Below are 13,594 nucleotides of genomic sequence, written 5' to 3'. Positions count from 1 at the left end.
CAGTTTTACAAATACTTCCTTAGCTTATGAACTTACTAGTGTTCTGCAATTCTGTACCCAAATGTTTTTCACATTAGTGTAAGATCAGTTTTGTAGATCACCTTTCCTGTCTTAAATGACACTTATTTTAGACAGAACAGTACATCTCCACACAAAGATACAACTTTTACTAAATATGGACAGTCTCCACTGTGTCCACACCCCTTCTCCAATTAAACTCAATTCAATAAAAACAGGCTACTTGAAGCAAAACTAAAGCCTTCTTCATTTTTAACTATTTGTAATTTTCAGTTATTTATTTTAAAAAAGCATTAAAAAGGGAACAAATTGTGCATAACATTACTACGTTTCTTCCCTTTTTTCCTGTTCTATAAGAAGCATAAAACAATCAAATTTTCATTCAGTTTTGAAAAATGTATTTATCTAGAAGCCTTAAAAACATGAAGTATAAATAGAAAGAAATGCAGAGATAATTTTTAATTATTTACACAAATTAAACTTGGAAAATTTGCCAAACTGGGAATTTTAACAAGACAAAAAGGAAAAAGTCTGATTAAAAATGAATACAAATCAACTCAATTTAAGATACAGTAAGTGGATAGTTTTATTTATAAAATGCTACTGGCACACAGTACACACAGGAAGTATGAAACTTGATTTATAAAGAAGTGAAGTGCTTCACAGAAGCATGGATTCCTGAGTTATTCTGAATAAAATCTCTCATTTACTGTAATTCACAACACAGCTCCAATTGGCTTAAGCAGCAGAATAACTGATACTTGATAAGCACAGAATAAAGACATAGTAAAAAAATACACAGGCAAATGGAAACTGGAAGATTGTGTCTCATCAATACTAACAGCCTTGGTCATGGAGGAAAACAATCGTACACTGAAGGGCACAAGGACTTGTTAAGACTGGTTTCATAACTTCAGAGCCAATTCAAATGTACTGTAGATACCTGCTTTCACCTCAATGCCCACAGCCACAATCACAAAGTCCTCTTGACACCAGACACAAAAATATTTCTGTTCCTGCATACCCCTACAGAAGGACTGATTATCCAGACAGGCATTATTACAACTGAAGAAAGAAAAAGTTTGGCACTTTCACTTCTTTTTCTCTTTTTCTACTTTCCTTCTCTGCTGTAGCATCTTTAGTTCAGTCATTACATTCAAAGTTCTGTAAACCCAGGAGACCTGAAAAGCAAGTAAACTATTAAATTCAACTAATTCATATACTTTACTTACTCATTTACTGAAAGCATCTACATCAATGAACACATACATACCACAATTATAATAGTATTCACCAGCAGTGGCGCTGAAAATACAAGTGAAATGAACATTCCTCTTGAATCAAAGTATTGGTATTTAGAAAAGAGCCTGAAAGAAATAAAAAGAAAATGAAAGACAAAGTTTTATTTAATATAGTTCACACATTCAACTTTCCCAGCAACTATTCTACAGGGATACATCATCCCACATCTTGGGATCACCAAGCATTGGCCAGCAATCTACTGGATTAAGTTAGAAGAAAAGAGGCAGTTGATACTTCTTCAGTTATAAATATTAATATCAGTCTTTCTCTTCTTTACAGTTTTACTGTGTAAAAGCTAACTAACATGACTGACTACAAGAGTGCATCACAAATCATGCTTATTCTGAAGCACCTGAAATGACTTTAGGTATTTTGCTTACTTGTATCAGAAAATATGACAAAAATAATAAATGTAGCAAAGCTGTAATTAGGTCATGTATGCCTGAAGCATGACTACAACTAGATGCCAGCATAAAGTGGTGTTAAACATGCAACTTTCAGTGACATCAGGGAAAGATTAAGTCAATGCTCAAAATATCAAAAAAATCATCAGTTTAATTCTGGAATACACATTTAGTAAAACAGGCAAATAGAAGTAAGTATACATAGAAGTAAGTATAAAACGCAGCAGTGGTATTTTTGGGAAGTGGTTCTTCAACTATTAAACATGAATGCCAAATCCCCTCCAAACAAACAAAGAAACAAAACCCACCGAAAAAAACCCCAAAAATCCACCATAGTTCACATTCTTCCCCCTTAACCACAGCACTCTGCTTTTCTCTCAGTTCTTTGATGAATTAGTTTACAAGCATCCATATAAACAGATTTTAAGCAGTACAATAAATGCATGCTATCATTATTATTTCTAGAAAGTATGTGATAACTATGTTGTATTGTATAGTTTCATTCAAAACATGAAAGTGAAAACATTTACCTCCAATTCATGGCTGCTAATTCATTGATATATTCAGCACAGTACACTAAGCCGACTAGAAATAAAAGAAACAAATTAGACTTGGTATTATCTTTAAAAATAAATTGCTCATAATACATGATCTAATCTAAATCCATGTGGTCTTAAACCAAAGCTAGGATGTGTTCTCTGCCAGTCAGCCATGACTGCTTTGGCTAGGCAAGGTCCCCGTGGACTCTCAGGCTGATAAACCCTGGGATAACACAACTTGTTACTGCAATGTGCAAGCCAGTCTTGGTTTTCCTCATGCCATTAGCACGGCTGGCAGCAGGGCACATGGTGAACTTGCTCCAGAAACTAAAGCTGACCGTATTCACCGAACTGCACCACTAGAACAAGGCAGAGAACAAAGCAACTGCTGGCTCTCAGTCGATTTCTTTTGTGCTTTTCCAGCACAGAACACTTCATCGGGAAGCTGCGATACACACGGCAGCGACCACGCAGTAACCTTACTCATCCCACTTCCTCACCAAGGCCAGAGCTTTAAGTCACTACTTCATACATTCTCTTGGAAATAAATGAAATACATATTTTTAGGTCATAGCAGATTGTCATCGACAGACACACGCACAGCTGGCGGGGACATACGAGCTTGCAGGCACTGCTGTGGCAGCGCACGGGCACTCACCCATGCAGAGGAAGTGGCCGACCTGCACCCGGCGGTGCTGCAGGGACGCGCAGGTGAGCAGGAAGCAGAGCAGGTGGAAGGCGGCCAGCCCCAGCAGCCAGGGCTCGGACCAGTCCGTGCTCTGCGGGCACAGGGAAAGCGGGTCAGGCAGCGGCGGGACAACGGGCGGCCACGGCGACCGAGCACGGCCGACGTCGCTCACGGACCGCGCCCCGCAGCCTTCCGTATCAGGCTCGGCAAGGAGCGCGCCCCCAGCAAAGGCCTCCCCCCTCCCCGCCGGACAGCCCCGCTCCCCCGGGCAGCCCAGCCCCGCTCCCCTCACCGCCAGCACGGCCGACAGCCCCGGCGGGCCGCGCACTGGCGGCTCCATGGCGGCGGTGGCAGCGCCGGTTCTCGCGAGACTCGGGCGGCCGCCGCTTGCCCTGCCGGGCGATGGGGCCAGGAGCGGCTCCGCCTTCCCCGAGGCGAGGGGCCCGCCGATGGTCCCGCGGTTCGGAACCCGGGCTAAGGTGGCTCCGCAAACCCCGGTGGCTCCTTCTCCTGAGGGTGCTCTGGTCGCGTGTTGAGCGGTTGGCGTCGGGCGGCCGCCACTGTCCCCGTCCGCTCTGTGGGTCCCGCTGGGCTCGGCGCTGTGGGTCCGTGGCCCAGCTCTGGTGTTAGCTTTGGTCTCCTGTCAGCAACACCCAGGGTTGGCTTTCGCGATGGAAGTGCAAGGAAGAAAGAGGTTTAAGCCGAGCTGGGAGTTCTTTAAACACAAACACAGCTGAGCTCTCCAGGCAGGAACTTGAGTGAAATGAAAACCACTTTTTCTCTCCAAGTAAAACCCACCGTGACCCCCGCCCACCTCGAGTGGCAGCGGGGCCCCCTCCTGTTACCGCCACTACAGCAGAGCTCAAGGACACATTTTTTAACTTTGGAAGTTGAAAAAAAATTAAAATATTACAATGGAAAGGGAACAAGAGACAGGTTAAGCCTCTAGTTTATAATTCCATTTGCTAAACGCTCCTAGTTTGTGTGAAAAACGCCAATCACTTGTTTTTAAAATTTTTAAAAGTTTAATAGTAATAAAATAGTTAAACACAATTAGAGTAATAACAATTTGGACAAATTGAATTAGGGCAATATGAGACAATAAAAACAAAGAGTTACGGACGTCCGGGTACCTTTTTCTGGGCATCACGAGCCCGAAAAGGGACACCCGTTAACAGAGGATTAACCCTTAACAACAATAGCCCGTTGCATATTCATACACTTCATACATGATGCATAAATTCCATTCAAACACAGGATTCTGTCTGGTCAGTGTCAACTTCTTCCTTCTAATCCTAACAGCGCCTTCTAATCCTAACAGCGCCTAACAGCGCCTCCAAGCCGGGAAGAAGTTCGTTTCTTCCGATAAGAAGGCAATAAATTCCCTTTCTCTGAAAGATCTAGGTGTCCTGTGGCTGCTATCTCGCTGCAAGCCCTTTCTGTTAAACAAAGCATCCTACATAGCATCATTTCTATTTTAACAATTATTATGACCTAAAACTATATTTAACACAGTACTTAAGAGAATTAATACAGCATTACTTTTTAACACAACACATATAATATTCATTTTAATATTTGCGAAAAGCCAGTCATAAAATACATGCATTTTTCACAGTTTGGAAGAACCACCTAAAGAGCATTTCAAACTCAGATTCCTAACAAAGCCAAATCTAATTTAAAGAATTACATCTGTTGAACGAACATTATTTTAGTATATATCTCCACATTCTGCTTTCATTGATTTTTTTTTCTGACATTTTAGTTTATCAAGCTTTGGCTTTTTTTTTTTTTCCCAAATGTTTTGAAGTGCATGTATAAGTAAAATATTTCAGATACTCTCTTAATTTAGTTTACCATAGAGCCAGATACGAGTCATCAGTGTGACCTGGTCTCTCTTCACTGTCACACATCTGCAATTTAATATGTGAGACCTGAAACGGAGGATTTTTTAAAATTTATTTTTATTTTTTTCACTTTAAGTTTTTGTTAGTCTTTTTCTCAACAAAAATAGTATCTGGAGGCTAATCAAGGCTTTCACTTTTTGAAGTGTTGTAAAATTAAGTAAGGTGATTGAAAGGTGGTAGTTACCATTATTGTCTTAAAATTAAGACTAGGGGAAAAAAAAAGATATTTTTATCCCACATTGTATATTGGAAAACAAGACTGCAATAACATGGACTTGTATGGGCTGGGGTCTGATCTGCTGGGAAGCAGCTCCGTGGAAAGGACCTGGGGGTCCTGGTGGCCAACAAGCTGCTCAGAACCAGCAGTGTGTCCTTGTGGCCAAAGAGGCCAAAGGTATCCTGGGGTGCACTGGGAAGAGCATTGCCAGCAGGTCACAGGAGGTGATCCTGTCCTTCTGCTCAGCCCTGGTGAGGCACATCTGGAGTGCTGTGCCCAGTTCTGGGCTCCTCAGGACAAGAGAGATGTGGAGCACCTGGAGTGGGTCCCACGGAGGGCTACAAAGATGATTAAGGGACTGGAACATCTCTTTTATGAGGAAAGGCTGAGGGAGCTGGGCCTGTTCAGCCTCCAGAAGAGGTGACTGAGATGGGACCTCATCAATGTCTGTCGGTATCTGAAGGGAGGGTGTCAGAAGGATGGACCAGGCTCTTCCTGGTGGTGCCCAGCAATAGGACAAGAGGCAATGGGCAGAAGCTGATGCACAGGAAGTCCCACCTGAAGATGAGGAAGAACTTCTTTACTGTGTGGGTAACCAGGCACTGGAACAGATTGCCCGGAGAGGCTCTGGAGTCTCTATTCCTGGGGCTATTAGAACCATCTGGACACAATCCTGTGCTGTGTGCTGTAGGATTACCCTGCTTGAGTGGGGGGTTGGACCAGATTGTGGTCCATTGTGGTCCCTTCCAGCCTGACCCATTCCGTGACTTGTTTGGACAGTCTTATGGCTAATAATAAATTTTTGTGTTTTGTAAATGAGGAATGAGTTTTGTGTAATTGCTCAGTAGTTGACTTCAGAAACTGTCTGCAATAGCTGAAGGGCTTCAGTGAATGCAGGATGCAGTCATTAACTATATGAGTGGAATATGATGGTCAGGGGTGAATCTGTCATGCAGACAAAGTGGGTGGATAAGAAATTATTGCCTTACTATGGCTACAACATGCTGAATTAAAAATTACATTAATTGTAATGTAGCTGTTACTGTCAGCCACTGTAGCATCAGCAGAAACTTTCCTATAGGGAAATAGGAGTTGTTTCTTTAAGAATTTATCTTTAAGATAAAGTCAATAATGCTGTTTGTCAGCAGATGGTAGCAGATACATAAGTATTGCCAGATCTTTTGTGTAGTACATGTTCTCTTTCATTTATTTTTAGTGGAAAATGAAATGTGAACAGAAGATACTTAGAAGGCAGTGAACAGATACATTACTCTTTTATAGGGAAAAACTTGTGTATTTGTCCTTTTATATCTCCTTTGCAGAACCAGTATGTGACAATTAGAGCCTAATTTTTAGAATACTAAACATATAATAATAATAATAATAATAATAATAATAATAATAATAATAATAATAATAATAATATAAATGCTTCTGTTCTCATTATTATAAGTAACTGAAGTAGTTTGTAAAACTCCCTCTCAGTTTTCTGTTGCAAGATTCAGATTCCTATGTAATTTTCTTCTGCACTACAGTATTATCCAAGCAGTTTGGATAAAAGATAAAAAAAAAACTTGGTTGATAAAAGAAATTTTTTCTGTTTTAACAACAGAAAAATTTCATTTACTTTACATAGGAAAGGATCTAAAATCAGACATTTATCTTAAGTTTATGTTGCTGAAAAAACTAGCTAGCTGGTAAAAGTTTATGTACAATAGGATATCCCAAATTTAACTGCTAAATTATGTTCCTAGTCATAGCCCTTACACACGTTTGCTGGCAGATCATATTTTGCAGTAGTAGAAACCACACAGAAGTGCCTGTTATACTTCCTGCTGAGGGAAATTGATTCTGCAGGAGAAGATGTGAGAAGGTGTGTGAGTGAGTGAATGAGGCAGCCCCTCACCTCATCAGTCAAGGCAAAGGTACAAGGTGACCACGTGTGGGGGTTGGTGACAGGTGCTGACAGCCCAGTTTGTGTGCTTTGTAACATCCCACTGCAGAGTTCTGCTCCTGGGGACAGGGACTGCTCACCTCTGCATCTCCTGCCTGCCTCACAGCCTGCTCTCATGGAGTCCTGTGTTGTACTGGCTGTCTTCAGTAGTCTTTCCAGAGCTTTGGGAGGCATGAGCAGCTTCACTGTGAAAACACGCTGAGCCTGGGAAATGAATCTGGATAATCATTATTGCTGTGGTCACTTTCAGGGCATCATTTTTATCTGCTCTGAAGATTTTCTTTATATTCATGGTTGTGCTCAAAAGGTGCCTTAAATTTGCATTTGCTTCCAAGTACAACAGAAGTGAGCCTGAGTCTGGTTACTCACTCTAATACATGTTTCACTAAAATCCTTCACTTTCCCTGTCCTTGCCATTATAAAATAATTATTTTTGAGTGGTTCCATTATATTTTGCAGCTGCTGTCTCTTTATCTTTTTATAGTACCAGCTTTTATTGGTCATTATGTGCTTGGAAAATAAGAATAATAATCGTAGTGTGGGAAAGACTTCTTTAGAAATAGATTTTAGAACTGACTGGATTGCTTTATGTATGTAATTTGTGAGATTCAGGTTTAGATGATGGATGCCACTTCACCCAAGCTTGAGGTTACTCCTGCTTTTGAGAATGAGTTTGACTGGATGACCTCCAGTGGTCTGACCTATATTGCTGTACACTTTGGATTTCCCAAGGATATGGACTGGGACCAGCTGGCTGGGAAGCAGCACTGCTGAGCACAGCCTGGGAAACCTGGGGGTGCAAAAAGCTGAACATAAACCAGCAGTGTGACCTGGCAGCAAATACTGTCAGCAGTTTCTTGTATTAACAGCACACCCAGGAGATTAAGGGATTCAGTATTCATCAGGACACATCTGTATCTACCTTTGGATACTTCACATATAAGGAGAGTAGAGCTAAACGGTGAAAATTCAGCAGAGGCTGTCAAAATACTCGGGGAGTTGAAGAACTTGTGCTGGGGCAGGGGCTGAGGGAGCTGGGCTTGTTTGGCCTGGCAAGAGGTGTCTCCAGGGGAAACCCAGTAGCAACCTGACAGTGCTTATGAGGAGCTTGTAAAAAAGATGGAGCCGGGCTCTCCTGGTGTGAGAATGAGGGGCAATGCACCTAAAGTGAAGCTAGAAGTTTGGACTGGATAAAAAGAAAATAATTCTCCTCATGAGGACAGTCAAACAGTGGAAAAGGTGTCTGGAGAGGTGGGATGCCTCTTTTTTGGGGATTTTTTGACTCAGTTTGATAAAATCCTGAGCAACATGGTCTCTCCTCATAATGAATCTAGCTTTGAGCAGAAGGTTGAAATGACTTCTTAAGGTCCCTTCCAAGCTGAATTATTCTGATTAAGTGATTGCACAACTTAAAATGAGAAAAACCAACTTTTTAGTAGTGTTGACTAAACAATATTGCTTTTGCCTGGAAGTGAAATAAATACTTTTGTGTGTTTTTTTCAGAATCTTATTCCCATATTCCCTCTCTTTCATCCACTTTCTGTCAGGGCTTTTTTTCCTCATTGCAAAGTAGCTTCAGGCATCTTCATGTTTATTTTTCTTCCTCCTTTATTCTCAGACAGTACATGCAGTCTGAAATACAAATGTCTTTTTTTTTTCTCTACCTAATAACATGACCTCCTGTTAAATTATTCCACTAATCCCAACAAAGGTCTCAGAATCCTTTCAAAGCTTTACTCTATTCTGGCAAAGAAACTAGATTATTTACTTCTGTTGTGGTCTTTGTCCATTCAGGGTGGAAGAGGCCAAGTGTAGTTGCAAGAAAAAATCAGTCCTGACAGTCTCAAGTCCTGTTCTTAATTATATACTTGACTGTCTCTTTGACTCATTCTGAAGTGTTCTTCTCACAGAATTGCTGCATTGATTGTTTTTCATTTCAGAAATACCATCTCATGTCATTCCACGGGATGGTATGGAAATAAAGCACCTCTGCATTTCTTTGATGTGTGATTGCATTGCACCTGAGACAATGCAGTGCATTTAACTTGCAACACAGCTATTGTAATAAAAGGGCAAGAAGGAATAGAAGTATCTGGGTTGTGCAGGGCAACTTTCAGGATTGTATCTGATCTGATTGCAGAACTTCATGTCAGCATTGTATTTTCTCCCTCAGGCCATGCTGTTAAGGCACATCCCAGCCACTCCTACCTGTCATTCTTAACATGTAGGGGAAGTACAAGCTGCAGGGAGCAGCAGGAACAGGATCAGCAGGAGACATTTTTGTGAACACATCATTGTTCAGCCTTTTCATCTCTGAGATTAAACATTTGATCCAAATCTTGTACTTTGAGGCTCCTGCTGCTTCTTGCTTATCATCATTCTCTAATGAAAGAAGAATGAAGTGTGGAAAAATGGTGGTAATTTGGCAAGAGACAGCCAAGAGCTAGAAAGCCAGCACATCCATCTATTACTCCTGGAGCTGTCCATGGTTGTGCTTTGTGGTGTTTTGTCTATTTCATGTCCTCAGTAGTTCGTAGTTTTGTTGGTATAATGAGTCCAAATGGCTCAGCCCATCTGAGCACTTTAGTTAAGATTTGATTTTTTGGATATAGAAACTGACACACACAAATTATGTACTTTCTAATACAACAATAATTGCAAAGGTGTGAACATTTGTCCATTTAATATGTTGCAATATTGTCACAGCTCCTATCAGCTCCGTAATATCTGTGAGCTCAAAGCATATGACCAGAGAATATTCCCATTTTGAAATTTTGGGCACAGGTGGGAGCTCCACTGAAACATCTTGATTAGAAGAGTTGAGAAGCAGGCAGTTAATCCTCCTCCAGCTTTTTTGTAGTTTGAAGTTTTACAGATTCATAGGTTATTCCACAATGCTGTTTCCTCATAACTGGTGGGAAATGTCTCTAGCTGTATTCCTGACTGAATGGGGGTGTTGCTGTCTTGATGATGTTTTGAATTGTTCACACACTGCTGTTCAATATGTGATATATGTATTTTAATTCAAGGTTATCTCCCATAATAGCACACCAGTGCTGACAAGTCCACTGTTGGGAAGATTATGACAGAGGTTTTAGGCACTATTCTGTACATGGATTTTATATGACCCTTCTGTATCAGAGATTCAAAATATCTATATCATCAGAGATTTTGATTTATGAGTATTTCCCAGTTTTGTAGGTGTCTGTGGTAGGGACAGAGATTTGCAACTTCCCTATGAGCTGAGATGTCATCTTTGTACAAGGATGTAGGTGGACGTTTTGAGGCACTGAAAAAGAAAATATATGAGAGATAAATCAGCAAAAACATTTAAGAAGCTAACACACAGCATATCTGGAAAGTCTGAGAGAAAAGTCAAGTTGCACAAATTCCAGGACAATGTGAATGCAAGAAGGAGACCACACAGAATATTTTGGGCAAAGACTAATTTTTAGACATACAGACTGAAGAATTGCAGACCTAACTCTTGAATTCTCAGTTGCATGCCTGTTGTTTGCAATCTGTTCTGTTCTGATAAAATAAAGGAATTCAGCAAGAAATATGTATCTGTCCAGTAACCATATCCTGTACTTCCTTCCTGGAAAAGTATTCTACAACTGGAGATCCTCTCCTCCAGCTCCGTCCTCCCATTTTTATGTTCTGTGTCCAGTCTTTCCATGCCCTGCTTGTACAATAATCAGTACTGCCAGAAAGTAAGATAATAGTCATTTGTTTAAAAAAGAAAAATATTTGAAAAAAGAAAAAATTATCCCCTGCAGTGCCTTTTGGTGGCATACTGGAAAATACAAAATGAGAAAGAAAAAGTACAGCAGAGGAAAGACAATGACAAAATATGGTCACAGCTGGGGCACCACTAAGAATCCATTTTAGAGCCTACATTATCAATTAAAGGACAATGCCTCTCTGTGTGCTTGACCTCACACATAGCAGTATGAGGAATGGCAGCATTCACCCTTTTGCAGTGTACATTGCAACACCCTTTCCTTGTTACTGCTGTTTTCTCTGATTTCCAATTAAATTTACCTTGCTTAAAAACATACTCTCCTAATATGTTGCCAGATCCTGCATTTACATGAGTATGTGTAACACGCATTCACAGAGGGACAGGGAGAGAAACTGTTTCACTGTTGTCCTAATGAAAACAAATAAATGTGTGATCACATGGAAGTAGCTGCTCTGCCTTCCTTGCCCCTTGTCCCTTATCCCTGACAGAGTCAAGCTGCATGGCTTCACGGTGTCATTAGCTGTTGCTAGGAGAAAGATGCAGGCAGAGATCTTTTTCTTAAAGATTAAGTCTCATCTGTCACCACTAGCAGTAGATAGTAAATCTTCCAGATGTCCTGAACCACTGGAATTAACTGTCTCTCACCAGTACAGTATTGAGTCAAAGTCAGGGCTCTAGCATTATCAAATCCCTTCAAAAATGCTCATATGGAGACTCCAGGGTATTGGGATGTTTTCACTGGGGAGAGTGGTTTATCTCTCTCTTTTCCAACACCTTTGAATATCTCTCAAGAGGGTCCTCTGATCTCTTCCAAGCTTCAGAAACTTTTTTTCTTCTCACAGACAAAATTCTTCAGTTCACTGTAATAGAGATGGATTTTCCTGGGTTAAGCAGGCTTAGCTTTTATCCCTTTTTTTCAAATACTGCCTTTATTTTAATTTTAACTTCATGCAATGTTGATTTGGTAGGGTGGGACTCTGCAGGGATGCCTTGTGGCCTTTACAGACTGCTATCAGATCATTCAACCTTACAATGAAATTTTGGTCCTTTCAGTGATTGAACTCACCAGAATTGGGGTGGTGACCCTCCAATAGCTCCCCTTGTTTTTGTTCGCCTGAACTGAAGATATAATGGTGGTATAAGAGCATTTACATTGATGTGTTAAATACTGTCTTAGAGTTGTCCTCTTTGGAAGTAGAAAGGCCATTTTTTGTTGGTTTTTTTTTTTTTTTTTTGGGGGGGGGGTTTGTTTTTTTTTTTTTTTTTGGAAGGTCTGTAAGCTTGTGACTGGTCTCCTATTACTTTCTTGCTCATTTTGGATTTCCTTCAACTACAGAGGAAGGACAAGGCACATAAATATTTCCAGATCTGTTGCTTGCAAATAGCAGGATGTCACAGTTGCTGAATTCTTGCTTTAAAGGCTGTACTTTGTGTCCCCAGTAACCCTACTCTGGATTGCATCTCAGTGTGAAACTTTCTGCTTAGTTTGGGAGAGAAACAGCAGTGTGTGCACAGGCTGAGTGCCCAAAGTGTGCTCCTTGTAACTCCAGGCACGACACTCAGCATATTCGTACCTAGGAGAAGCGATGCTTCTCAGTAAACTGTTAATGTAGATTCACCTTAACTGTTCAAGTTAAGTATGTTATCCTTAGCTAATTAACTCAGAAGTTCATCCTCACTGGAGAAAAAAAAGACTTCTAGGTGGTCTAAGGAAGAAGGCCTAAGGCAGAAGCTGGAAATATCTGTGAGACTTTCTTTCTATGGAATCATTCAGGGAGCTATTTTATTTAGCTTGTTCCTGTTTAAATTGAGGGAATTAAATACTTTTCTATGCGATAATTTGTTTTATTTGATCTGTTTAACATATAAAGGAAAAATCCAAATAGTAGTTTTATTAGCTGTTAACTACTAATCTGCTGGTGGGTTTTTTTTTTCAGATATTTTTAAAGGCTCCCCTGTAGTTCTGGTGGGTTTTATTTAGTGCTGTTAAAAGGCTCCTTTTATGGACAGTGGACTTTATGCACTAACTGGTACAACAATTTTGTTTGTCAGTGTCCAGTAGCAGATTCCTAGGGAAGAATATAAGAACAGGACAATCAGATAGTGATACTTGCCCAATAAATTCTCTCTGTATCTTCCGACTGTTTGCTTTGGAATATTGAGAGCTGGAAGAAATTCTCTGTGATTGAGATTTGAACTGAAGGTGTTAAAGGTTCAGTGCAAAACCTTAATAAATTCCTGGTGATCACCGGAAACAGATGTAAAGAGTGCTGGTGTCCAAATACACGGGCAGTAAAGCTGATCTCGCCCTGCTGGCTGTGAGTCCCGGGGTACCGGGGTGCGCAGTGGAGGATGAGGAGGAGAAGCTGGCGTCCAGCGCCGTTTTCCTGTTGGGAAGCAGCGGCAGGTGGCGCTCGGGCTTTGCTTTTCCGCAGGACGCCGTCGCTGTTCAGGAGCGCGGAGCAGTATTCACCAAACATTCAGATGAACCAAGTTTTGTTCTACAGATCCTCATCATAATAAAAAGCCCAGCGCACCTCTTAATTGCATGGAACAACGCCTGTGCTTCCCACAGGCAATATTAATTGCTTTTTTAGCCCCTCCTGCTAAATATTTTTTGTGCACGCTGCAGACTTCTGTAGAAACCTCACTTGTTAGGGAAAAACGCAGGCAGGGTTTTTCACCTTAAAGGTTAGGAAAGCAAAAAAATGTCATCACTAAGACTTAAAAACTGTGTTAGGCATCTCTGTGGTGTCTGCTGTGAGTCAACACCCACTGCAAGTGTGTCTGTCCCATGCACAGTCTGCTGTGCTGTGCAGA

The 13,594-nt window shown here is 41.0% G+C and overlaps 1 protein-coding gene across 1 annotated transcript; it reads right to left on the bottom strand.

Annotated features, from left to right (window-relative positions):
- Positions 1–579: 579 nt before the first annotated feature.
- TMEM18 (transmembrane protein 18) lies at positions 580–13,254 on the bottom strand. Its single transcript, XM_059467683.1, is given in 7 exon segments — positions 580–1,199; positions 1,292–1,385; positions 2,255–2,309; positions 2,922–3,042; positions 3,244–3,358; positions 3,360–3,550; positions 13,024–13,254. Coding segments are annotated over 7 exon segments (897 nt in total). The 3' UTR covers positions 580–1,109.
- Positions 13,255–13,594: the final 340 nt, after the last annotated feature.

Source organism: Ammospiza nelsoni, chromosome 3 (assembly GCF_027579445.1).
Source record: "Ammospiza nelsoni isolate bAmmNel1 chromosome 3, bAmmNel1.pri, whole genome shotgun sequence".
Lineage (NCBI taxonomy): Eukaryota > Metazoa > Chordata > Aves > Passeriformes > Passerellidae > Ammospiza > Ammospiza nelsoni.
The sequence above is the reverse complement of the archived record's forward strand: the minus strand, read 5'-3'. Positions and strand labels throughout refer to the sequence as shown.